The sequence below is a fragment of the Colletotrichum paranaense genome (assembly GCF_030867605.1).
Source record: "Colletotrichum paranaense strain IMI 384185 chromosome Unknown Scaffold_5.1, whole genome shotgun sequence".
NCBI lineage: Eukaryota > Fungi > Ascomycota > Sordariomycetes > Glomerellales > Glomerellaceae > Colletotrichum > Colletotrichum paranaense.
Window position 1 is genome coordinate 57,058 of NW_026848963.1, and position 25,895 is coordinate 82,952.

General features: G+C 52.7%; 9 protein-coding genes across 9 annotated transcripts; 5 read left to right on the plus strand and 4 right to left on the minus strand.

Annotated features, from left to right (window-relative positions):
• Nucleotides 1–2,103: 2,103 nt before the first annotated feature.
• CPAR01_06310 (modin) lies at nt 2,104–4,241 on the minus strand (the record flags this gene model as incomplete). Its single annotated transcript, XM_060490583.1, has 2 exons — nt 2,104–3,053; nt 3,110–4,241. 2 exons carry the CDS (start codon nt 4,239–4,241, stop codon nt 2,104–2,106), a joined length of 2,082 nt encoding a protein of 693 aa, XP_060349457.1.
• A 502-nt stretch (nt 4,242–4,743) lies between these two features.
• On the plus strand, nt 4,744–4,944 carry CPAR01_06311 (uncharacterized protein; the record flags this gene model as incomplete). Its single annotated transcript, XM_060490584.1, has 1 exon — nt 4,744–4,944. One exon carries the CDS (start codon nt 4,744–4,746, stop codon nt 4,942–4,944), a length of 201 nt encoding a protein of 66 aa, XP_060349458.1.
• Nucleotides 4,945–6,186: 1,242 nt separating this feature from the next.
• On the plus strand, nt 6,187–8,203 carry CPAR01_06312 (choline dehydrogenase; the record flags this gene model as incomplete). Its single annotated transcript, XM_060490585.1, has 4 exons — nt 6,187–6,271; nt 6,326–6,718; nt 6,771–6,819; nt 6,874–8,203. 4 exons carry the CDS (start codon nt 6,187–6,189, stop codon nt 8,201–8,203), a joined length of 1,857 nt encoding a protein of 618 aa, XP_060349459.1.
• Nucleotides 8,204–8,376: 173 nt separating this feature from the next.
• CPAR01_06313 (dienelactone hydrolase) lies at nt 8,377–9,439 on the minus strand (the record flags this gene model as incomplete). The annotated part of the gene is made up of 3 exons (XM_060490586.1): nt 8,377–8,697; nt 8,771–9,158; nt 9,390–9,439. 3 exons carry the CDS (start codon nt 9,437–9,439, stop codon nt 8,377–8,379), a joined length of 759 nt encoding a protein of 252 aa, XP_060349460.1.
• Nucleotides 9,440–11,140: 1,701 nt separating this feature from the next.
• CPAR01_06314 (eukaryotic membrane protein family) lies at nt 11,141–14,376 on the plus strand (the record flags this gene model as incomplete). Its single annotated transcript, XM_060490587.1, has 3 exons — nt 11,141–12,943; nt 12,990–13,643; nt 13,705–14,376. The coding sequence occupies 3 exons, from the start codon at nt 11,141–11,143 to the stop codon at nt 14,374–14,376; spliced, it is 3,129 nt and encodes a 1,042-aa protein (XP_060349461.1).
• A 3,364-nt stretch (nt 14,377–17,740) lies between these two features.
• CPAR01_06315 (uncharacterized protein) lies at nt 17,741–18,512 on the plus strand (the record flags this gene model as incomplete). The annotated part of the gene is made up of 4 exons (XM_060490588.1): nt 17,741–17,920; nt 17,994–18,065; nt 18,142–18,314; nt 18,431–18,512. The coding sequence occupies 4 exons, from the start codon at nt 17,741–17,743 to the stop codon at nt 18,510–18,512; spliced, it is 507 nt and encodes a 168-aa protein (XP_060349462.1).
• Nucleotides 18,513–18,723: 211 nt separating this feature from the next.
• CPAR01_06316 (F-box domain-containing protein) lies at nt 18,724–19,766 on the minus strand (the record flags this gene model as incomplete). Its single annotated transcript, XM_060490589.1, has 2 exons — nt 18,724–19,233; nt 19,383–19,766. The coding sequence occupies 2 exons, from the start codon at nt 19,764–19,766 to the stop codon at nt 18,724–18,726; spliced, it is 894 nt and encodes a 297-aa protein (XP_060349463.1).
• Nucleotides 19,767–22,101: 2,335 nt separating this feature from the next.
• Nucleotides 22,102–22,522, plus strand: CPAR01_06317 (uncharacterized protein; the record flags this gene model as incomplete). Its single annotated transcript, XM_060490590.1, has 2 exons — nt 22,102–22,154; nt 22,201–22,522. 2 exons carry the CDS (start codon nt 22,102–22,104, stop codon nt 22,520–22,522), a joined length of 375 nt encoding a protein of 124 aa, XP_060349464.1.
• A 1,956-nt stretch (nt 22,523–24,478) lies between these two features.
• CPAR01_06318 (uncharacterized protein) lies at nt 24,479–24,805 on the minus strand (the record flags this gene model as incomplete). The annotated part of the gene is made up of 2 exons (XM_060490591.1): nt 24,479–24,561; nt 24,604–24,805. The coding sequence occupies 2 exons, from the start codon at nt 24,803–24,805 to the stop codon at nt 24,479–24,481; spliced, it is 285 nt and encodes a 94-aa protein (XP_060349465.1).
• Nucleotides 24,806–25,895: the final 1,090 nt, after the last annotated feature.

The following is a 25,895-nucleotide window of genomic DNA, read 5'->3' on the forward strand; positions in this document are numbered from 1 at the left end:
CAAGGCCCTCTGCCGCTGCCAGTCCTCAGTCGTCACTGTGAATTGTTCCCCTTGTCATGGCCGTTGCCGGCCGATCTCAGGACCATGTCAAACCCAATCCCTCGGTCCGCTGGCGGCTGGCCCTAGTTCCCCTTCCCTTCCCTGCACTGCACTCACCATGGCCCCCAGTCACATTCTCGCAGATGCCAGTCGTGCCAGTCACGGCGGCCACAGGTCCAGGTTCCCCAGTGACATTCACGCTGGGCTCGTCCAATTCTCGCGTCAACTTGGGCAGTGGCACGCTGCCACCACGTCGCAGGGTTGCACATTCGCCTACCGTACCCAAAGTTCTATGTAAACTGCTTCGCCTGCCCATCATCCGCTGATCTCACGCCAAGGGGGCCATGAATAGGCTAGTCGCGTCTACCTAACTAGTACTCACGCACCCTCTGGTAATACAGACTCTGTAAACGCGTTATCCGTCGTCGCCCGTGAAGCAGTGTCTCGTCTCATACCGCCCTCCCACACCGCGATTCTGTTTTGAGAATGCAATTGGACCCCCAACCCCGAGAAGTGCTTCAAGCGCGCAGCACTCTCGCCAGAGTCACCACCCTATAGACGCATTTTTCTCTCTTAATCAAGGGACCAACGCCCAAGACATTCCGTTGCAAAGCCGCTGACACACGCCTCGAGAACGGGGAGAAGAAGGACGCCAGCAGCAAGCCACTTACGAACCGACAGAGCCATTGTCTGAGCTATGTCTGCCAACCATGGATGAAATAACCAGCAAACACCACACTCGTTCGCGAGACTCGTTGGCTCGTACCCAGCCCTGAAAGCCGCCGCACAGATGCGTCTTCTGCGCTGCGAGGCATTGGACGACATCACACTAACCGGCGTCTAGAGAGACCAACAACCATGGTGAGCTGCGGCCTGCATCAAACTACTGGCCTCATCCGTCTGCTTCCGTCTTGAATATGCACCGATAAAGTCAAATGCCCTTCCCCGCGCATCCTTCTCGCATTGAGTGAGTGCAGCACCTCACCTTGAGCGTGCGTGCGCCCAGGGAAGCCGAAGCATCGCACGTAACATTGCTTTCCAACGTCAAGGAATTGAATACGGAACGCGTCGATGAAGTCGTTCTGGCGGACTACAGGTTCCACTACGTGACATCAAGAGCCCCTACAGTGTCAAGGCGCTGTGCTGTGCCATTAGCATTCGTCTCAATCTTGGGTCCCCATACACATCACATACGCTCATCCCACGTATCTCTCGGCTAGTATTTTGAGCCAAAGGATAACAAATAGTCCTCGAAGCATTTCACGATTCGGCAGCATGGGTATCGTCTTCCCAGAGCCTCGGTGAACCATGCTCCTTTACGGATACAGGCTCCCAATCGTAGGCTTCTCCACTCTTGCCGAACCAAGGTTCTTTTCCCCCTGTTTGCCGCCGTTCGCCCTCATCCGGCCTAGCGCTCTCGCGCGTCCCCGGTCCCATGAGTACCGGTACGCCCAGAGGACCTTGGAATGTGAGGACTGCAATCGCTTTGCAGCTTGGGAACTTTCTGGGCCGCTGGGCGTTGATGGAGTACTGTGCTAGAGTTCTGGAATCGCAAAAAGGTCGCTTGGAGCCTCGGTGACAAGCCAGTGACGGGCTCCGCATCCCTCAGTCGGGCTCCATCCTCGTTCCCGGGCCTCGGGTTGCCTCTCCATGAATTCACTAGCCCATCGGCCGGCTGGCTCTGTCCAGGCCAACCCTCCAGACTCTTGTCCCAGACCTTGGTCAGGGGATCAATCGCATGACAAGTTGACGAAGCGCTGACAGGTATAAGCGTTGCTGCCGCCAGCCCTTCTCAGCCAGAGCGTACGGGCCTAGACTCCCGTCTTCTCACACAGGAGATTTCTAATTTTTAAGATAATCGTTTGATTGTCATTGTCATCATTCGTAAGCTACCCTGAAGACCGAAGTTGTTTCATGTCTAGCTCCAATTGGGGCTTTCGGGGGACATCAAACTACTCGCTCTCATGCTCATAATCCGTCCATATCCATCCATATCCTATTAATGCAATTTCTTTCTTCCAAAATGCTTGAAAAGATCGTTGTCCTCCTCGATATATCTTTCGACTATGAGATATATACCGGCAAGCGGCTGCCCAAAAGTTCGCTCTTCGATACCTGGACATCTTTCTTGTGGAAATCGTGTAGCATGAGCCAACAAATCATCCGGAAAACGAGAGTGCACCAGATATCCTCGTGGGTGACGTGCTCCTCGCCCAACTCGTGCAGCAGTATTGGTTCTTCATCGTCTATTGTCTCGACAGTCCGGGTACTGAAGTTGGTTTGGTTCCGTTTTTTGAGACCGCCAAAGCCCACAGTAGGCTGCTCGCGCCTATCTGACGATTCTCGAGACACTTCGATGACCTTTCTCCGCACCAAGCGGAAGTAAACCTCCATGAGTTTCTCTTGCTTTAGTTCTGGTGGTGCCGCATCGATATCCTCAAATCGAAGCTGGCTCCTCACTCTGTTTTCCATTGTGGCGGCGTTACCTGTAGGTTTCGGTGCCGTCTTTTCCGGCTTCTCGTTGAACCCTCCTAGGACCTCTTGAATATGACTGCGTAACACATCTTGAACCATCTCACGTCGTGCGCTCTCAACTGCGCCTTCAGGGTTGCCCTCAAAAACAGAGGGCTTTGCGGTCATCATCGAGTCGACCCGTGGAGGCGCTGTTGGCCGAGATACCTTCGCCCTTGCCGTCAAAATCTCATCGGTGTCGTTAAGAGCCTCGTGCAGAGCATCCATGAGGGGCAGGCTCAACCAGTTGCCGGAGGCGGCAGTGTGCGTCTTGATCAGCCCGTTAATTCTTCGGATATTCCTCCGAATAGCTCTGCCGACAAGGCTAGGACTTGGCTGATCCGACTTGAGTTTGTTCATTTGCATGGTGTATGCTTCCAGCAGTTTAGTCAAGGAGAAGTTTTTCGTATCCCATCGATAGTGAGTAGGATTGGGAAGTAAACGGAATGCGCTTTTCTCAATGTGGAGTGTACGTCCAAGCATGCCTACGATCTCGAAAGCAACTGCCAAGAAAATGTCAGCGCTGGGAAACAGTAAGAACTGTACGACCTCAGCTTACCAGGAAACAAATGGCCAACTCTGGCTGTCGATGTGGTGGAAAAGTAGTTGACGGTATTGGTATTACAGCCGATCAAAACCAGCGTTTCAGCGATTTCATGGTTACTAGCGAAGTTAAGGGTCGACAAGTCGCGGGGCTCATCGTTGGGAAACTTCAAACGTCGATTGTCCGACGTCGCCCGGTAAATAGTTGGGAGAAAGCCAAAACAAAGCTCCTTGGTCTCGTCCACGGGTATAACACGGTTGTTCTCAAATCGACTGCGCCCATAAACCTGGAATGTGAACATGATACCAAGATCGCTAACCTTCTCCCCCGTGATGGTGTAGCCATTGCCTTCTGCACGGTATCTATCGTTGGTCCTATTGAATTCGACCCAGTAAACGCCGAGCATGGCCAGCATTTCGACCATATGGCACCACGTCGTTGTGGCGTATGGCTTCTTGACGTTGGTGGGCATCGTATCCCAGCTCCTACGCTTCTTCTGAATGGCGACCGTCAGAGTATACTTGTCACTGACTTCTCTAAGGACGCTGGCAACGTTTTCCTGGCTCTCGAGCTGGTCAGATCCCTTGGGTGGCTTTTGGTAGACTTTTTCGGTATATTGTCTTTCTTGCCATTCCCTAGATTCATGTTCCATTTTTTGCAGGGCAGAGAGGAGCGCCACCCACGAAGCTCGCTCATTGTCAGCCGTATGGACTGACTGTTTCGCAAGCTCCTTGTCGGAAACATCCTTCTGATCTTGAAGTTCGGACCGGCTGTCCAGCAAGCTCTTTTCCGAGCCGTCGATGAATATAATGGGCTCGTCTTTGACGGGGCCCTTCTTATTAGTCGGAGGGCATAGGAAAATAACGGGAGCTTCGAAAAGGACCTCGAATCGGAACTCGGTGAACTTGATTTTGCGCTGCTTGGATTCGGACCATTTTCCTATCACCTTGCTGCCACAACTTGAATAGCCAGCGGCGGAAGCGAAATATTGTTGTGCGACCTGCAGGAGGGATGCAAGCAAGGCGACGATGGAGATGACGAGAGCGACAATGGCAACAAACAATTCTTTGTCGTCGTCGTTGATATTGTCGTTAATCTGCTGAAGAGTCTGGTTGAACTGTGCTTCGCTCATGCCCTCCATGGCCATTGTCTCGGACCAATGGGTTCGTTATGGACTTCTGTTTGCCGTTGTTTACCGAGCCTTGCGAATTGATTATTCGGAGCTGCACAGCTAATGGTGCTCGGGACTTGGTGCTCTCTCGGATGCGGGTGGTATCGAGGTGCTCAGGAGCGGTCTACGTCGGTCATGGGGGTAGATTTGATGAAATTGAAGGAAGCCATGGGTGGCGTGAGGCAACCCGAGTTTGGAGCAGACAAGTAGGGTCAGCTCAGGAGGAGAAACGCGGCAGAAGGGAGCCGTGACGTGTGTCGAGTCGAAGTCGAAAAAGAATCTCGACGAGACAGGACGAGGCTGCACGTTTGGCTAGCGCGCGATGGCGGCACAGCCGCGACCGGGAAACGGAAGAAGAGTGCAGGTGGGATGCCATGGGATGTGCGACCAGGCCAGGTCAGTGTCGAGAAGCGAATGCTCGCCCCAGTACTTGGTACTCCGTAGCAGCTTCAGCTCGTCTCACCAGCCATCTCCAATCATGGAATCGTTGATTGCCTGCCTGCTTATACCGGCCTGGCCCCATTCCCAACCCAACCCCTCCCCTGTGTCAGCATTTACACCCATGTCTTTCCCAATAGCCCTATCAGTTGCTAGCTCGTGGCTTATACTGCGCTACTTTGCTGTGCAACAGGCAGCGGGATTCGGGGGACGAGGACGGTGGTGGCTCCGCTGTTGTTGATGGAGATGCAGATGTAAGGCAAGGCGATGCGATGTATGTTGACGTGGAAGATGGGCGACGTCGTTGTGGGAGGGGGAAATCATCGACTGATGAAGCTTAGGTGGCTATCGTCCATTCTAGGGGCAGTGCAGTGCAGTGCAGTGCAGACATTCGAAAAGAGTACGAACAGCGTGGCTAAGCTCGCGTCTTGCGCCTTCCTCCCATCACTGGGGCTAGGAGCGGGCCGCCGTTCGAACTTCGAACCACAGGTCGGTGCAAATGGAAGGAAAGACCACCTCCGCCTACACAGTAAGGCAGGAACCCCAGGATGAGAAACGGCAGGCACGAAAAAGACGAGTCGTGCCCTGTTTTCAGTGCTTATTTTCCCTCTTCCCCGCCAATATCCAGTAAGGTACCTTAATCGAATACCTAGACGAGTCAATTCAAAGTCAATGGGAGTTTCCATCTGATCCTCGTAACACCCTGTTAGGTATCCGAACTCATCCTTACCTCAGGTTATTTGAGCGTCTCATTGTTACCTTAGTGACAAGACATACACAGAAAAGTACCTTAGGTAGTGGAGGCAGTGGGGCACCATTGAGTGCTTCCGATGTCAATCGACAAGCAGCCAGGTTTCATTGCTGTTGAACGTCGACCGTTCGACTCGCACGCATTCTTGGCCGTTTCTGCGGCCTGCCGATCGGTATTGGTCTTTCTCTGATGATAGTTGGCCGACATTGGTGTGCTACAGCATGCAAAGTCGGTTGGCATGAAAGTATTGCTGGCGGTGAGCTGATGCTGAGATGCCACAGATCCGGGTTACACTGGGGGCCGCAAATGAATGAAGAGGGATTCTCATAGAAATATCGCCCATGATGAAAAGGTCTCAAGGCTCTTGTCCTCTAGATATCCTCTTGTTCTTTCTTCTAACATTAGTTTCCGGGACTGCCGTGTGAGTAGGTAACGGAAGCCAAGGTTTAAACAAGTGCCTGGGTTGCCTTAGCCGGCGAAGGATCAGCCAGCGATTGGAGGGATCGCACTTTCTGGCGTTCCTGTAGATTGCGATTGATCTTTGGTGTAAGACTAGTCTATGGCTTTGAGACGAGTGATGATCCTTCGAAAATTCAAGAAAGAACCCCTCATCTGACAGCAGCCCCCAAGATACTACTTGGAGTAGATAGTTTGAATGAGGTCTCTTGCTCGTCAGGACAGTCCAGTCCGTTTTCCAAATCGTCCCATAACGCTTCTTTCAATCAGGTAACCATGGCCTGGCTATTTTCTCGTTCTTATCCGGAGCGCAAAGCGGTTGACGTCGACGGGAAAACCTTTGACTATGTTATCGTAGGCGGTAGGTGTCGTTGTTGGCGAGGAGGCCAAGTCCCCCCAAGTTGACATTACGCAGGCGGTACAGCAGCATGCGCCCTCGCCTCCCGACTGAGCGAAGACCCAAGCACCAGCGTCCTCGTTGTCTGCAAAGGCAAGGTGAAGGACAATTGGCTTGATCGTATTCCTATCGTTGGCAATGCGAGCGACGGCAAGGGTCCTCAGATCGAGACATTCTGGTCTGAGCCCGACGAGCGATGGACGGGGTGCAAGACTCGGACATTCAATACTCAAGCACTCGGCGGCGCCACCAGAGTCAACGGGCTGATGCTCACGCGCGGCGCGCCGGGTAACTACAACCAATGGGCTGCGCTTGGTAATGATGAATGGAGCTGGGATAAGTGCGAGCCATACTTCAAGAAGATTGAGAACGCTGCTTGCCACCCCGATGCTCCCTACCGCGGTCATGAAGGTATTTGGTATCATCCAATTCTTCCTCTCAAGATCGAGCTGACTTAAGATAGGGCCGCTCTACCTTCGACAGAATCCCTTGAACTTCCCGATAGACCAATAGTGTGTTGTAGTGAACGCATTCCCCAAATCCTTGCTAACTTGTGCCTCGAACAGCATCCAAAAAGCTGCAGGCGACATGAACCTCCCTGTCCAGAATGATGGCAATAACCCAAATGCCCCGGCCATGGGCCTCTTCACGACCGACATCATGATAGACAAGTTTGGCTATCGTCATTCTTCATTGGCAGCTTACCTTCCAAAGTCGACGGTTGATGAGCGAAGGGAGAGACTCACACTCTGCACTGGTGTTGTAGCCACAAAGCTTCAGACCAACGACGATGGGACAGAAGTAACGGGTGTTCACATTTTGGATCATCTTGACAAGAGCCCTGCCAGGCAATGCTTCGTGAAGGCCGAGAGAGAGGTCATCGTTTGTTGTGGAACTCACTTCTCACCGCAGCTTCTGATGTTGAGGTATCGTTTCTCTGAGACCCTCCAGCACGTTCGATCGTCGCTGACTCTTCGCAGCGGCATAGGACCAAAGAAACATCTTGAAAAACACAACATCCCACTCGTGCGAGATATGCCGGGAGTTGGTGCTGACCTTCAAGATCACATAACTTTCGGCATCGCCTTCCGCACCCGTCTCATCGATTCATATCTCCGGTTGTTCAGTCCACTTATTGGCATTTGGCACTTCGTCCTCTTTCTCTTCTTCAAGACTGGCTTATTGGCGACTTCTGGAACCAGATTGTGTGCTTGGTTTCACACAAGCACCGTTGACGAGACCACAATGACTGTGAGACACCACGGAAATGGCATCGATGAGAAACACGACAACACGGATGCGCTAAGGCCTGAGAACGTACCTGATATTGAGCTCCTGTTCACCAATGCTTCGTATGACTATGAGAAGGGCAAGGGGTACTGCGCATTCCAGACAACACTAGTGCAGCCATTCTCTAGGGGTAGAATCGAGCTCGCGTCTTCAGATCCTCTGGCGCATCCCAAAGTGTTCCATCACTACATCACAGATCCCCGCGACTGGGCGGCAGCGCGCAAGGCCGCTCGTTTCTCGATGAGCTTTGTGGAGCGCTTCCGTCAGACACAGTACCCCTTCAACGCTACCTGGCATCTCGCCCCCGGAGTCAAGGCCGGTACGGTCGAAGGTGGGTGGCGGGATGTGACGGATGAACAGATTGACGCTTACATCAGGGAGCGTTTGGTCAACATCTACCACGCAACTTCAACGTGCCGCATGGGTACCGTGGTCGATAAAGGTGTAGTCGGCCAGAATTTGAAGGTCCACGGGTTCCGAAACTTGCGCGTTGCTGATGCAAGCGTTTTCCCAAAGGTGACGAGTGCTCACACCGTAGCGCCAACTTATATGGTGGCAGAGCGATGTGCCGACTTTATCAAGCGAGACTGGGCCGAGAGGGCTTGATGCGGTCGTTGTTTAAGAGCTTAAGAGCAATCAGGAGACCGAGATATCAAGGTGGGGAACGACATCATATCGCGCAATAATCAATTGGTATTCTTAAACCCGCCCATCGTTCTGGTATCAGCTGCGGCGCCCATCATTCATAATTTGGCTTCTCCCTCAAGGCTAACCGCTAGTCACAAAAGGTGCTCATCGAACCAAGCGACAGCTTGGTAAAAGGCTTGCTCCTTTGCATACTTTTGAACCTTCTTGCTCACGTCGCAGCGGACAGCAAAGCCGTGCTCGACGCCAGAGTACAAGTTGATCTGGTATGCCAGGCCGGTCTTTTGCAGAATCTCCTCGGACTTGTGACGCTTTTCGGCGGGGAAGATGCTGTCCGTTTCGGCGGCGGCGATGGAGAAGGGGCCGGTGATGGCGGCGAGCTCGTCCTCGTCGACGAAGCTAGGGTGTGCCACGAAGCCGACCTTGATGCCGTCCTTGTAGTGGCGGACAACGTACTGTCAAGTGATCATGTCAGAAACCGGCGGTCGTAGCAGCTACAGAACAGGGAGGGTAGGGGAGAAAACATACCTTGGCGCCAAAGCAGTAGCCGAGACCACCGATGTTGGTGAGACCGAGCTCGGTCTGCATGTACTTGAGGGAGTCGACAATGATGGGGTCGATGGCCTCCTTGTTATGGGGGTTCTTGCCATCGCTGCCCTCGGCGATCCACTTCATAACGTCAAAGCCAGCAGGCATGGGGACAGAAAGCTGGTCCTTGTTGAAGAGGTCAACGATCAAGGTGGTGTAGCCATTAGCAGCGAACTGATCGGCAAGCAGCTGGGAGTTATTCCAGATGCCAAAGACGTCGGCAACGTAGAGAAGACCGGTGTTCTTGTGTGCCTTGTCGGCAGGAGCCTCGGCGAGGTAGCCCTCATACTTGCCGGCGACGGTGATCTTCTTGCCCTGAGGAGTGCCTCTATGTTGGCCGGAAAGCGATTAGCGAGAACTCTTATTGTGCGAGTGATTGAGAGATTGGCGTATCACATCAGCCGACAGACATGCCATAAGGCTGCTGTTTGGGACTTTGGAACGGGTTTCTCGGTGACAGGTGCAGGCAGGATTCACTCAATCAAGCTTTGGAAGAGTGGGGGGCGGGGTAGCTCTTTACGCAGTGTGTGTCGCTCAATGGGATCTTGGGGTGTCTTACTCGTGCTTGACACCGACGGTGCAGCATTGTCCGGGAGGGTTGGATGCCATGTTGACTGTTGATTTTCTTGAGTTTACAAGTGTAAGTACTTGATGTTTGTAAGAAGACGATATCACAGAGGACGGGAGGAACGGGTAGCAGGGTCGGACGAAGAAGAGGGCCCCATCGACCTTATAGAGTCTGAAGCTCAAGCAGGACGTGGGAGGGGCGTCATTGACCTTGGAGGGGCCCACGGATGTTCAGCGCCGGGGGGGGTTTGGACAAGTTGGGCCCGTTGACGTGAGGAATTACCAAGCACCCAAGCAACTGGATCTCCAAAACGGAGACTACTCGTACCTCCTTTCCTTACTTTGGGTGGGCCGAGATCCGTTCCGATCCATCAAGAGGAAGATTCAACTGGTAACTCGGACGCTGTGCCCCCCCCCCCCTCTCGATGAGACAAAATGCCACCCTGATGAAAACACAAACTCTTTCGGGCACCGGTGCCGGTCTCTCTCAGCCCCCACTTCGCCGAGCTGCGGTGTCTCGGTTTTTAGCTGGACATAAGCCGAATGCCCTCCCGTCGTGCTCCTAGTCTTGCTAGTCCATGGAGTTTTGGAATCCAAGGAGTCGAGCGGTGCGGTTCCGAAACGGCAATCTGAGCGGCGGCAGTAGCGGAATTAAGGTGGTGGAACGTCCTGGTACCTTGATTCTGGTCTTGGTCTTCTTCTCATACTTTTCACAGAATCGGACTATCATGGACACAGAACAGTGCCGGTAAATGGTCCCGGCGCAAAGTGATTTGGGCCCGACAGGTGCGGGTGGTGTATGCCATGGTCGGGAAATCGCCCTCGTCTTTCTTAGGGTGATTTGCCGATTCGGTGTGCGGCCCGACACCTGATGTCTTCAACGGCCGGGGTTAAACCCGAACATCGCAATTTACGGATACCTTACCTCAGTCTCTTCCCTCGGCACATTGAGAAATCTAGCAACTGATTTTCGCACCAAATATCCCTTTAATGGCCAGAAGTCCCAGTCAGATCCATCATATTCTTGTCGTGAAAGGCGTCTCTTCTGGTGACGACCCGAGATGAAGGTCGTTTGCATGTTTTACTGGACATATACAATATCGACAATCTTGTAGGCGCTGGAGAACCTCGGATCCATGAAGAATCATCTCGGCAGAATTTTGGGACTCTGAATGTATAGTTGGATAACTTGATAGAGTAGCCGAGTGGTGAATAACCTCAGAGAATAATACTGATACTTCGGTGAACACACCTTGCGACAGATGGTTCAGTCACACCTTCGATCCCAAAAACTCACCGCAAATCGAAAGCGAGCGCACGTCCCATCCCAGTACGTCACTGCCGTGATGCCTCCCCTCCGTCTCCGTCCCGAGTCCACTGGACCATGGCGTTTAGAGACACAGTTTAGCGTCTCCACAGCGGTCTCATTGTCTTCTGCCGCGCTGTGCCGCCAGGTTTCCCTGTCCGGTCGCCAATCCAGCCGTTCCTGGAGATCGCCCGCTCGGCAACATTTCCCCCCCACGCGACCTGAAGAACTGCAGACTGCAGAGCTAATTGCTTGAACCACTCGCTGCGCCAGATGCTATCGCAAAACGTGCCTAGATAACCCTGGCGCATTACGTTTTCTTCCAATCTGCAATTCATAGAGTCCTTTGCGTTCCACGGTACCAATCACAGCCTCCATATCCGTGTGCGAATGGCGGCGATACCTCCCATCCAAAAAAGACAGTGAAGGGTTTGGGAATGGCGGCGAGCGAACACCACAATGATCGAGGGGCCGACGACGACAACCATTACAACCATGACGAGACTTCTGCACGCCCCGATGTCTTGCCCATAGACCCGGTCGAGGCGTTCCCGCCCATGCCTACTTTCGCTCCCGAAAATGCGGCGTACGACGAGGGCATTCCGAAGGCCGAGAACGATATCAAAGTGTCGCACATACCTCTCCCTCCCTTACCAAACGTGTCCGCGAGCGCACCCCCTACCTCGACCCTCCCTACCATTCCCGGTGGCCACTCCGATGAGGAACAGTCTTCTGATGCCTCATCCACGCATAGTAAGCCCGAGAAGCAAGAATCGTCCAACTCTTCGTCCACGTCCGAGCCTGCGACTGCTACCGAGAAGAAGGAGGCTGAGAATAAGGACGACGTGGCACCAAAGTCAAGGGCCAGGGCCGGATCGAGCTCCGCATCCATGAAGAAGAATCAAAGCCACGATAATGTTAGGAGATTATCTGTCGCAGGGATACAACAACTCACCGCCCCCGAAGCTCTCCCTGTCGCAGTAGTTCCCGACCAAACCCCTGACGGTCAAGAACAGCTGGTTCGCTCTCCTCTCGCAGATCAGCTCGAGGCAATTCGACAGTCGATACTCAGTCAGCCCGACTCTCTGCGACGAAACGGCCCCGTGACGGACGGCGGGAATAGGTCGCGATATCAAGACGAGCCAAGACGACCTGTCTCAGGCAGAACGCTCTCGACGCCTCCCACGAATCGACGACAATCACAGTCACAAACCACGTCGCCCCGCCGAAATTCCTTCTACTCTGTTGCCAGGCCACCGCCTCTCAACCTTGATGCCACCAGCCACTTCAACGCAATCAACCCTCTGCCGACAAGTCTGAACAAACAACCACCACCGCAGCTCCAAGTACCGCCGCCAACAAAGTCACAGCGAAATGACCCTTTTCCGCCATCGCCCCTCCCTCCTTCGATACCCCTCCCGCCTATGTCTATACCCACGCACCTTCAGTTGGAACTAGCAGCCCAACGACCGAGCCCTCTGTACATACACCACTCGCACACCAACGACATACCCTATGAGTCCTACGTCGTCAAATGGGAAAGACTCAAAAATGTTCTACTACTGCCGACGTTTCTGGAGAGAACGCTCTATTTCGGAGCTCTGGCATGTCTCGATGCCTGGCTCTATAACTTTACGATCCTGCCCATGAGATTTACCATTGCCCTCGGGGTATTGTTCAGATGGTGGGGCTATATGGCTATCAAGGAGGCACGGTTCATGGTTGGTTTCGTTTGGTACGGGCTGGGCAGAGTATGGGCCAGAGCACGGAGACCTAGGGCAAGAAGTGCGCTGTCCGCTCAAAAAGGAGACAACGACCACCTTGTCAGCCGCGACAGAAGCCAGAGTCGGCCGCCGGGGCGCAGATCATCTACCCCAGCCACGGATATGAGGTTCCCTGACAACATCCCAGCTGTCCATGTCGACTCAGATGTCAAAGCGAACGGCAATGGAGTCATTGAACATGAGGTCAGATTGAATGGGAACGGGCATATCACTCATAAGATGAATGGACCTTCGAGCCATCACCCTCCACACCCTTCTGCCTCTAGAGTGCATCGACATCGTAGGACGAAATCGATACCCTCTAATCTGTCTTCCTTCCACAAGGCGGATCTCTTACAAGGCGCCGTAATTCTTTTCAGCTCGCTATTCCTCATGAAGCTGGACGCTAGCCGAATGTATCACTTCATTCGAGCACAGGATGGCATCAAGCTCTATGTCATCTACAACGTCCTCGAGGTAAGTTCCTTTTTAGCATTGGAGAAATTGTCGCTAATCTAGCCAGGTCGGGGATCGCCTCCTTTCAGCGCTTGGTCAGGACATATTTGAGTGTCTTTTCAGCTCCGAAACATTGTCTAGAAATAGCTCCGGTCGGTCCAAGGTGCTTCTTCCGCTGGGCATGTTCGGACTTGCACTGATTTACAATGTCATCCATTCTGTGGCGCTCTACTACCAAGTCATCACGCTGAATGTGGCTGTCAACTCCTATTCAAACGCTCTGTTGACTCTCATGATCTCCAACCAATTCGTTGAGATCAAGAGCACAGTGTTCAAGAGATTCGAAAAAGACAACCTGTTCCAGCTGACTTGTGCGGACATTGTGGAGCGCTTCCAACTCTGGATCATGCTGTTCATTATCGGCATGCGCAATATTGTAGAGGTTGGTGGGCTCTCCGTACCTGGGGCAGGGTCCGAAAACAGCGACCTGGGAGGTTCTGGCGCTATGCCTCTTCACAGCCCTTCGATCCTGCCGTTCAGCTTCACGATTCTTCCGTCTTGGGTTTGGTCTGGCGAGGTGCTGTCCCCCTTTCTCATTGTCATTGGCAGTGAGATGCTGGTCGACACGATCAAACACGCCTACGTAAACAAGTTCAATAACATCAAGCCGACATTCTACAGCCGCATCCTCGACATCTTGTGCAAGGACTACTACACTAATGTAAGCAACTCCGGAAGAGGTCCTTTTCCATTTCGTTGCTGGAGACTAATTTTCCTTGTAGGCATTTGTCTCTCCTTCGCTGACGAGACGACTTGGTCTGGCTGTCATCCCGCTGTCGTGCCTGTTCATTCGAGCCTCTGTCCAAACGTATCACATGTTTCTTTCGACACGTATAGCTACGCCCATCGCAGAGTCAACTCAGACATCCCTATCCGTCGAGTCTGCGACACCCTCGTCGCCAGCAATGGTGGCAGCGCTGGACCGTCTCGACACGTTACTTAGGGATGCCTTAGGCCGGGCCGTTTACGGCTATCCTTACGGAGAGCCAAGTGTCCAGAGCAGAGCATGGTGGACGTGGACTAGTGACGATGTAATTGCGGCAGTTACCATGATTGTCGTCTTCTTCATCGCCTTCTTGGTCCTTCTTATTGTCAAGCTGCTACTGGGCATGGTTCTGCTGCGATACTCCCGAAACAGGTACGCCAAGATGAAGCATAAGGAGCACATGGTGGCAACTGGTCAGGAGGAGCGCGAAGTCTATGATGCTACCGGGAAGAGAGTTGGAGGTTACGGTCAGATCGAGGTCACGGAAGACCGACGAAGATGGATTCACGCTGATGACAAGGAGGGCCTGAAGGGGGGCAAGGGAAAGGTTCAGAAACCGGAAAGGCCACAACAAGGCGACTATAACGGAGTTCAACGGTACGAAATGGTCGCAAAGAGGATTTGGTGATGGAGTTTTCTGGCGTCTAGCATCTATCGTGTAGCGTTTCATAGGGGAGCCCAGGGCACCTCAGAAGACGCTCCGCTTCCTTTGCTTTTCTGATACTGGGAATTGATACGTCTTTCAAATATGAGGCTGCCGCGTGTCTCTTCCATTCGCCAAGGCAGTGTCGTGAACCGTGGCTATTGGCTCTACCTATTATAACAACAACCCAAGGGGATTCCCAGTTTGACACCCTACTTGCTCAGATGGAACCGCTTCGAGCTTACACAAAGCTCATCCCCAAGCTCCAGGTTATGAATGTTCCCATGTATACCATGACTCTTGGCGAGTACTAAAAAAATGTGCTGAAGAAATTTTGAGACCTTTATGTTCACCTGAGTCAAGTATTAGTATGCCAAATGAGACATCGAATGCTCGCCAAAGAATACGGACCCAGACGAGGCATGAAGAACCAATTGCCGCGGAAAGTTCGTCTTGTTTATCAAAGGCTACTTTTGTTTGGAAAATAGAGGTTGATAATGAGGATAGTGGGGAGAGTGATGAGTATTTATTTGACGAGTTGTAGCTGTCTGATGACTTACCTTAGTGAACGACGAGGAATCCGAGTAAAACCACGTTCTACGGATGGCATGAGATGCAAAGTTCTCTATGTTTTTTTGATCTTTTCCTTCTACTTTGAGAATCTCCTTTCAAAGTTGGGGATATAAGTATACGAGGTATTCTGGGTGCATTGCGAATTCATCCAGCATAAGACACACACCCCCTTTTCCAAAGCTGAAAGAGACTTCTCAAAAGCAAACATATCTACCATTTTCATACATGTTTCGGCATGAATTTGACTGAGAGACACTCGGCGTGCTGACTGGCATGTGTATTATCATTATTATTATTATTATTATTATTATTATTTTAATGATGATGATGAAGAAGGGTATGAATATCCTATGTACTATTTTGGCATGAGGACTACATGCCGCCCTATAACATTTATGACGGACGCTGCGATTAGACTTAAAAACCTCGCATTCGAAAGCGAACATCAGAGAGTACATTATGGGCTCGATAGCCGACTTTCTTTTTCGCTAGCGCAGAATCTCCGTAGCTTGGAGATGGGTCCAAGATCGATTACACATATTGCCATGGGAATAAACTCGAATACTGTATGGCTAGGCACAATTGTGCACAATTCTATACTAAACCAACAAGGCTGAGTATCTGAGCGAGTTATGAGGCCCTACATTTCTAGCCAAAGCCACTAGTATGGAACTGAAGATAAGGGGTACAGGCTGCAGCGGTCTGCAAGGCTTGACGACGTGACAGAAGTCTCCCTCCGCCGCAGATACATACGGCCGTTGGGAACGCGTGGGTCGAAGGGTGAGGTGTGAACCCGTGCTTTCGGCCCCGGTAATGCCCCTTAGCTTTGGCTAGATACCTACCTGCACAACTAAGTAGCCCCTATCTGAGACTGGTTTCGGCCCCAAAGACGACAGCAGTCGAACACAACAAAGTCTGTCTAGGCTCTAGAGTGTTCCGAAATAGTATGACCGGTCTTCTGTTTGGGTTTTCGGCAGAGCCGACTTGCGTACTGCCCCCAGAAGATGGTGTGTAGGTGGAAATTTTTGTCACAGGCTTGAGGAGATTACGCAGGCAGAACACTGCCACTATGTCCGAGGTGACTTCGATCCGTGGACCGTACACGTGCAGAAGTGATCGAATTAGCTATCACCTTGTACGTCTGACTCATCCTGCGGCACTTCATTCTCGGTCATCTTACATATCTGCAGCGGATGAAGAGTCAGAAAAAGAAAGCAGAACGGAGGGCATAATTTCGGCGATATCATTATCTGCACTGGGCAGCCAGACGACATACCCCCTACGGGCCACAGCTCTCAACCCCTGACGCAAAAGTAAGTTGTTGAAGATCTGGTGCCCCACACCAAGTCAGACGGTGCAACTGATCGTTTGGATACGGAAGAGGTACTGAAATCAGTGTCCGTTGATACGGACCTGATGGAAAACTCGTGTTGCAGTCTTGCAGACGATGTGTAGTGTCTCAGCGCCTAGTAGGATAAGAGATGTAGGTGTAAGTCAGACTTGAGGTGCTTCTGCACTGCAAAAATCAAGCGGAATTCCTATCACTGACGTCTTTCGGGCCCGTAGAGGTCGCAAATACCAAGGCTTCTGGGCTAGTTTGTCCATTCCACTTTCTCCCGTAGGTCCATGGCGTGTCAAATATTCGGAAAGTGTATTCGCACGTAGTTACAAAAGGTTGAGATGCAGCTAATTCGCTATATGGTGCTTTATAAAGTATTGGGATAGCCGGACCAAGGAGACTGAAAGTCGCGCTGGGAATGATCATGCACTGTGGCACGCAAAGTTTGGAGTGAGTTGCTGGCGGCGATCTCCTGTAGGGTGTCGACCAATCCTTCTGCGCTCAGTGCTCAACCGCTATAGTAAATAAGACGACTTCATGTTCCTTGGAGGAATTTGGGTCTCCGAATGCTCGTAATTACCCGTCAATGGCATCCGCAACATACAAACGAGTATGTGAGGTGGATGTTCGGCATCATGTTGGTTAGCGGTGATACTGACGTATTTGCAACTCTTTCATAAAAGGAAAATTGATTTGACGTCCGCTTACCCCCAATTCCCGTCATTAAATGACTGCTCGGGCAAGATCTGGAATGTTGAAGGTACCTAGGTAAGTAGAAATAGCCTCGAGAGTCATTGAACACGGAATCTTCCTTGTCGCGATGAGTACCTTCCACAACATCAGGGGCAGGTTTTCCTTGGGAAGGTGCCATCATTCAGAAGCGGCCGTGACGCTTGGTTCTCAGGAAGCATTTACGAGAAGGTTCAGGGGTATCCTTCTGGGACTGAGTTAGTGCTCCAGGTTTTCGTGGCACGTCAGCAACACCGCACCACACACCGGTCCTCCTTGAAGTATGCACCTGCTCGTCAAGCAGAAACATCAGGCTGGGTTCATGTCAGTTTTGGGAGCTACCTAGGTACCTAGCATCATTATGTACCTCTGTAATTCCTTCCTTCCATCTTCTACACCTCCATGGATGGCATTTGGCAGGTTCGAGTCTTGAGTGCTAACATGATGTCCCAATCTCCGAACTACATGGCATCAATCATCTCAACACAGCTCTGTCCTTATTCTCTTCCGGTAGCAGCCAAACCCCAGACATCGTTCTCCAAATCTTCTCTTTTCCGCGCCGGCCGCCACTGAGATAATTCATCTTGAGAGCAACTTCTCTCACGCGAACGCCGTCGTCTTTCCGTTTATCAACGTGTTGCTCCATCTGGAAAATCGAACAGCCAGACCCATCACTCATCGCTAGACTACGGCTATCACAAGCTCACAATGACTGCTGCTGCTGCGAATGACACCAATGTCCCGGCTGCCGGGACGGAGCCAAGAACACCGACGTCGACTCCGGCATCAGGCTCAGCGTCTCCTGGTGTAGCACCCGCCCACCAGTGCAGACAATGTCGCGCTTCCTTCTGCCAACCCCTCGGGTGCGGCCATGTCTATTGCGACGAGGTATGCACGATCGCGGGACTCTCGATCCGTCAATGATTTCCAGAGCAGACTCGCTGACGATGGCAATTTGAAGTGCGCCGGCCCTCATCATCAATGCCCCGAGTGTAATCGCCGCCTCGTTGTGTCTCCCAAGCCTTCTATCGAAGTGAGTGCAATCCTGCTACCGTTTGCATTCTGTATCGACAATTTGCTAACTTTTGGATTTTTTTTCACTTTGGAAGAAACCCCCAAAGACCACGTATCCCTCCGAAGACGGCCTTTTTGACCCTATCTTCCAAAAGAGAATCGACAGTCGAATCCGTACAATCTACTACGTCTCGCTCTGTTCTTTCTGGGCTTCTGTCCTCGTAGGCATTCTTTGCATTATTGCTATTATTCTTGAAACGAGCAAACGGTCGGATTAAGGTGGAAGATTCAGAAGGGAAAACTTATCGAGGCCGGTGCTTCGCACTGCTTTGCTGGCCAGACTGGTTTGTAGGACGGCTGAGCGCGGTGGATTATGATTACTTGTAGCATTAACAAACCTTACGACTATTACATCCACAACTTTTCGCAACCTAGGACAGGATGCTATCCTATGTGTGTTCCATAGTGACATGCAAAGGTACCACATTGCGCGAAGACAGACAGACGGCAACGGAATTCACAGTTGCTTGCTAGTGCACATATGGCTCATTATGACCGACATTATGACTACATCTTGATCCTTGCCCAGTAACGCCGTTGGCGGCTCCCAGAGCCGCAACTCAATGCCCAATTCGATGCCCAGTTCAGTTTACAGTCGTACAGAGTGCCTCACTGGCCTACCGGAGATCGGCACCGTCGCCCCTCGACACACGCTCCCAGAATCGTCGGAGCCGCCAGACCCTACCCACGCCCTTGGTCTCCTCCCACTTCTTGATACCCTCTTCTCGCTGACGTACCTCGCCCTTCCACACGCCCTCTACCCACTTTCTCAAGCCATCCTTGACCTTCTCCTTTTCAATAGCGCGGCGCTTCGCAACGAGAGCGGGCGCGACTTGCACCAAACTCATTCCAGGGACACATTCCGGCGGGAGCACAGCCCGCTTGACGAGGGCTTCGGCCGAGGGCCGCGAGGCCAGTCGGCGGGACAGTCGGATGGAGACCAGAGAGCGAGCAAGGCGTCGCGAGACGACCGATGTGTGAGTCAGAAAGATGGAGCGGGCGATGAGCTCCGCTAGAGAAGGGCGGGAAGGGGAAGATAACAACGGCGGCAGGATGGCACGCGTGTGACGGAGCCGATAGTGATGGAGAATAGGCGAGAGGGACAGGTGACGCAGGTGATGATTGGTCTATGTCATCAGCAGAGTTCAGCAACAACGGGGTCGGTCAACGGAGGGGACAGCAAGCACAGGTGGGAATTTCGCATAAGGGAGGATGAAGCGAGTGAGTTCCAAGGCAAAAGAGAATAGACAGTCACTTGTGTGTGGGGAACGCCTACCCTCGAAGTTGACAAGAGATCATTCACATCCAAATAGCCAAGGATGTGCAGCATGATCTCGTTTGGAATTTCTGAAATGGCGCCTGTAGGCTGATATGGAGGCCGAAACAACGCCAGACAAGACGCTGACGAGGCCTCGAGAAGGTACTGTTCGTGATGATGGTAGTAGTAATCATCGTCACGAACCCCATCGGCTGCTTGGGGCCATGGTCGGGCATCAGTGACCGCCGGATACGTGGAGTCGAGCTGAGTGGAGGAAACGGCGTAGCCCGGGCCATGATCGCCGGCGGGTACAGACAATGCGGGAGAAGAATGTGATATAGCAAGCTGGCGGGTCGAAGAGAGGAGCTGATCTGGGGCCATCTCGTCGTGCATTGCGTCCATGGCTGAGTCAGTCGCCTGCAAGCGACGAGATGGTGATGACACCAAATGAATTGTTCTGGTCTCCAAAGAGCACAAGCACAGATGAGACAAAGATGTGGAGCTGTACGAACAGTTGGTACAGCTGGAGTAGCTGTTCAAGTCCAGTCGTGGTCAATAAGGTGGTTGCCCGTTACTTCGGAGTAATAATGAAATGGGGATTCTTCGGTTCGGAGTATGGTCCGGAGCCCGGGTAGGCGCTAAGCACGAAATTGCGTGGATAAGTTGCGTGGGAAGCAAGTAGGGGCGCGGGGACCGACGAGGTCGCTATGAGGGAGTGCGGGATAGAGCCAAGTGCTTCAGATGAGACCATGGGCAGATATGCTGGGTACCATGGCACGGCAAGCCTCGCGATAGGTTGGTAACCTTGTATGGATAGTAGGTTGGGAACAGAGAAAGATGCGCTGAAGTCGAGAAGATTAGACGAGTCGAGGAGAGTACCGCGCGCGTCAAAGTGAAACAGAAAAGGTCGGGTAAGTAGATGTTTTTGCGCTTTGCGCGCGCGTGCCGTGGAGAGACTAGTCGTTGGAGGCCCGGCCAGCGACCGGCAGACTTAACGCTTGGAGGAAATCCGCGGCGCGGAACTAGTCTCGTTGATGTGACGAGAGGAGCATGAAGACTCCAGCTCAAGAGTGATGAGACGAAATGCTTAACGCGTCCACTCAAGATCGACTGTCCTATTCGATGCTGGCAAAGATCGGGGGGACCATCGGGCAAAGATAGAATGCGAAGTAAAGGCGCGAGGAAGGGATGATCGGGACGGATGAGGGGTGCTCGGGTAAGTAGGATACGGAGAAGGGACAGTGGTCAAGCGAGCTGGCGGGCCGAGGAGATGGGGTCTAATTCGCGGTCAAAGTCGAGGCCAGAGTTGAGGCCGATGACATAGGTTGATGATGAGTGAGTTGACAGGCGTACCTTTCATCCGGCGGAAACTTGAATCATGAGCATGCGGTTGATACTGAGGCTGCAGACGCGTTGACGACGGGCATTGAACTGGGAAGGAGCGTGACAATATGGAGGGGAAGGAATGGGGCCTGACGCACCTTCACCTTAAGATTGGTGCATCTAACTAGGTACTGTACGGATACAGCTTGCGCCTCCATCGTTCCAGGCTGCGTCACACGGTCCAGGCAGAAACCAGGAACAGGGGTATTGGCGGCAGGTGCGACTCACAGTGCGCAACGATGTCTCTTGATAGGTAATCGGCAGGAGCTCAAGGTGCTTCTTCATCAAACGGCAGGAGCTGGCACTGTACCTAGCGCCGGAACGAACACGCACTTTCCCAAGCCACCATCGACTCTCCCCAGCACAACAGCTCCGATGCGTTCTCCTCAATCGTTTAATCATTGTGTCCACGTTGCATAAGGCACCTTATTTTCCACAAAGAAGACGTTGAAAATAGAAACGGGCGCTGAATTGGAGCGGACGCTAACGCCGCCACCGCGTATCCTTCAGGCTTAGGTATCTCAATATCAATCCAAAATCTCCGTCGCTTCTGCCTATCTTCTGTAGCTCAAGATAAGGTACCTTGGGGTATAGGTGCCTCGAGGTGCGGAGTACTGAGGCAGGAAGTCAGCTTCTTTGGAAAATTGAAGGTACCTTATCCGTACCTTAGCAAGAATGAAATGGGGGAAAGTAAGGTACCTACCTCAGATACCTAGATACCTTCATCACCTCAGGTGGGCTTGGGATTCCAGAGATCTATGTACAGAAAGAGGAAGCTCACGGGAGGGGCTTTTAGCTTCCCCGTCTCTCTTCTCTCCGCAGATTTCGGCCACCTCATTCCTCGTGCCGGTCGCCACGGGTAGTGCCTTCTGTCAAAAGATCTAGCCGAAATGGGGCAGTCACCCAACACCACCAATGGACCACCAAATGGCCATCATCCGACTGCATCAAATGCAGTCGGCTGTGACACCCCTTGCTCCGAGAGACCCACTTTTCAAACAACTCCGGGTCTACGCTTTCCACCGGCGCTTTCCTCCTTGCCTTCCAACGTCCAACATCCACACCCGTCGTCAAGCCACAACCCAACGCCCTGCCATTCACGCACCGGACAACTGCCTTGATTAATTGGACAATTCCAACGAACGCGTCTCAGCTTGAGGCTCAACTACTTGCTTTCAAGTCGGAAGCAAAATCGTTATCCCACATCCTACCCTAAGCCGCCAGCGGTACCGGCCTAGTTTCTTACCAAGAACCCCTGAATAAGGGCTAGGCCGTGTTTACGGACAACCTGGACCTGGCCTCATAACGGGCCGGCACGACTTGCGCCTGTTCATGATCATCCCCAAGACACAGAATGATCCGAACAGAGAAGCTCGCTTCTACCCATGCTCTCCAAGGTGCCTTACTTTGACACATCGAGCTTTGGGCTTCAACCGACTGATATCTGCTACAGCCTGAGCAAGAGCCCTGACCCTGGCTACTTCACCTGCCTTTCATCTTGCCCTTGTACAGCTGGATTCTCCACGAACTGCTGTCAAGACCCTCCATTCTGTGCCCTCGAACCCACCTGCAACGGACGCCCGCAGCTACCCCCGGTTCCCGCCATCTTAGCAGTTGCAACGACAATGGACAACGCAGACCCTGGCGCATCTATTCTAGGCATAACTGTACCACCTGCTGCATGCCGCAGGGAACCGCCATCAAACCTGCAAGGGCAGGCTTCTTACGAACCGGTCAAAGCATACAGCAAACGGCATACAGTATGCAGCCCCTAGATGAACGAGGCTGCAGTCTTGACTACGCTTTGTCAACGCCTTCGTTGTCATCAACCAGCCGGAGTTCGAAATGCATCGAACGATATCAATCACACCCCGTCACACGGCATGAACGAGCCAGATGGGCTCTCGCATTGGCATCGGGCAGGAATCAGCAGCCAAGCGGCTTTTCCCACGACACGGACACCAGATTCTGCCACCATCCGTCTGCATTGTTAGTTTTGGTCTCGGCCCCGTGCTTGAATCGCGCTGTCTTTCGAGATGTCTGGTAATTGAGGCAGACCGCGTACTGTCAGAAGGATTTTGGCTCCTGATGTGGTGGTGAGACCGATTTTCCCGGCCCAACCAATTCGATTTTGGCCTCGTCCAATCACGCTCTTGGGTGGCCTTCCTTGCGGCTGCAACAGAAACGCGTCTGTCCTAGGCGACCAACGTCAAGCGCATCCTGGTCACATCGAAATACTTCGTTTGTCTCAACGTCGTCTGTTCCCGTTTGGTGTCCCATTCATTGGCAGATTGCCTTCTTTCCCGGTGCCCCTCAATCGAGCATCGACGTAGCAGGGCCAGCAGACAAGGAATCCCGTGGAAGTCCATGTCGGAATCATTGCTGGTCCTGGAACGCGATGCAGCTGATCACAGCTTCTCCACCAAAGTAGGCTTTCAGCTTGTCTACACGTTCGTACCCTACCGTCTCGTGGCAACCACGAGTAGCGTGCTGACGTGCGTTTCTTCTGCCCGTCATTGGCCTTTATTTGTCGTCTCTTTTCACCAGATGCACCCAATCACGTAGCAAATAACGGTGCATCGTTTCTTCAGCGCATGATTCGCAAAATCCCAAGAGTTCGGGTGGCCTGCAGGCGTCTCCTGGAAGCCCGGGATAATCATTGGCCTTAATGCTTCGTGTTTCTTTAGCTTCGTCCTGTCAAAATCAAGGTCTAGAGGTGTTCCTTAGTTGCAACACCCCAACAGCTCATGATAGGTAGACGGTTTAAAGCACTCTTAGTGGAGTTTTTCCAGTGCTACCTCGCTTCGTGTAGAGAGCTTTCCCACCGTTAGAACATCCGAGGTGAGGACGTGCTCAACATCCTTCCTACGGCAAACGGGCCGTCCCGTTTGCCCATCAGCTCCCACTCAAGGTTACGGTTCACGACGTGCCCGCGCGAGAGCGACAATCTCACCGACAGTCGTCTCGGCGCCGAACACGGATCACCCGGCCTCGTGAATAGACTGGCCGCATCTCTGGCCTCGCTCTTTACAGCCACCCTCCTCCCCCTGACAAAGTATGATGCCCTCGCCGGCGGCAGTCGTGACCAGGTCAGTCTCGAGTGGCGCGGCTGGTCGTTCAGCTATTGTTCCCAGTCAAATAACGGCCGTGTCTATGTAATGGTGGCATTCTCCGCTGTAGTCTTTCGAGCCTTTTGATGTACACGAACGCAAGCCTTTCCATAAACGGTCTTCTAGTTGACAGCGCATCGCCGTCTTTCACAAGGGACTCCCTACTTGTGAACCTTGAACAGTTGCAGGAGGTGTGTCAATGTCGGGAGAGGTGTTCGTGGCCCCGCTCGACCACTCAACTTTCATCTGTCATGTGTGCCAAGCCAAGTGCGAGGAGGCTCGATCAAACTCGGTGATTTGCCCCCAACCTGCACAGAGCACCGGAGCCTCGTTTTGATTGTTGCAGCTCGAGTAGATTGGACAAACCACTGCAAGCGCGGTTCTTTTCTAGCCTAGACCCAATCATAGGAAGCCCGTGTCAGTTGCTGACAACGTTCGCGAGCAAGTCATCGAGTAAGTCAAGGGACAGACTCGGTTGAAGGAATAGGCGGTGCCGTTTATTCCAATGAGAGTCGACACTGATTAATCGTTACCTGCGGACTGTAACAAGAGCTACATCTGGTGAATGAGGTGTCACCGGGGAACTTCGTCCGGTGGACTCGGCAAGCCACACGTCACCCACTAAGGTGAAATAGGTGAAGGGGCGGACTGGAGCCGTGATGCTGCATCTTTGATCGGCAACCGACGCACATTGCCAGCCCAAACTAGAAGAGGGAGTGAGTACAATGCCTCTCATCAGGAGATACCTTTAACGTAGCTTGGGTCTAGGCACATGCACCTTCGTTGGGGCTCTGATGCAGATCGAACGCAATGCAGTGTGGAACATCGGCCATGGCCAGCAGCCGGCCGCCACGTTGTCCTGCCCAGGGCCCTAACCAACGCCTGAAGGCCTTCGTGAGGACCGTTCTCAACTTGCTCGTCGCAAGGTCCGCCGTAATCCAAGGGCATCTAGTCGACGAAGCAAACGGGCCGTCCGTATTCGGACAAGCCAGATAGTTCATGTGAGGGGATGGGTCTGCGGACTTTCTCAATCTCTTCGACGGTACACCTAGACGGTTATTAGCCCGCATGGCCGGTGAGCTGGTTTAGCCCACCACTGGGGGGTAGCATAAGACCTACATCATAAGGCGAGACATAATCAACCACCCCCCCTTTCCCCTCCATAGAAGCAGACCATACAAGACAGGGGTGGATGAGACGACCGATTATTCGTCAATGACCAGGTCGATGGACTCAGGAAACGGGCATCCGGCTCAGAGAGGTCTGGCCCTGAGTGACAAGGCTTTCTTCCTGACATGTTGAGATCGATGTCGCCTGCATGTTGAGCTGGCCTTGTCCGGGGTTTCTTTGCCTGTCCCTGCCCGAGTGGCTGCAAGGGTCCCTGAGGTTGCAATGACAGGTCTCCTGCCTTAATCATTGTGTCTCGTCTGAGGTTTTCAAGTGTACTTATTAGCGTTCTCGGGCGTGTTTAGGCTCAAGTAGACCGGCGGCGACGGAAGTAGGGGATAGGAAGGTGGCGATGAAAATGTCAACCTTGCATCCATGTCACCTCGATGACGTTCCATTATGTGCGGCAGGCAATGCCCAGGTGGTCTCACGGAGCGGCCCTCGGTCAACCAACCCTGGCGCCGTGTAGAAGCCCTTGCCTTCCGACCTTAGACACGGCCTTCACCATAATTCTCTATCCATATGCCAGTAGTGTGGGGGAGCCAATAGTTTCCAAAGGAATGCCGCAGAAAATAGACAATGGCTCGATGGTTCATGCCGGCTACCATCCATCCTCCCCTCCTTTGCCAAGGCCCCTCCAGGGGAAATGGCCAAATATCCCTACCCTCCACGTCAAGCTGACAATTATCTCTTGCTGGCGGGACGAACCATGGCCCGTGTGCAAGGAAACAAGAAACGAAACCGCAATAAGGGATTAAGCACGTATGAAATAGAGAACCCCACAGCGGCCGCAAGCAGAGCGGGCAGAAGACAGCCTTACCTTGAGCGGGAGGCTAGATACCACCCCGTCGCTCTAATACTTGCAGGTCGC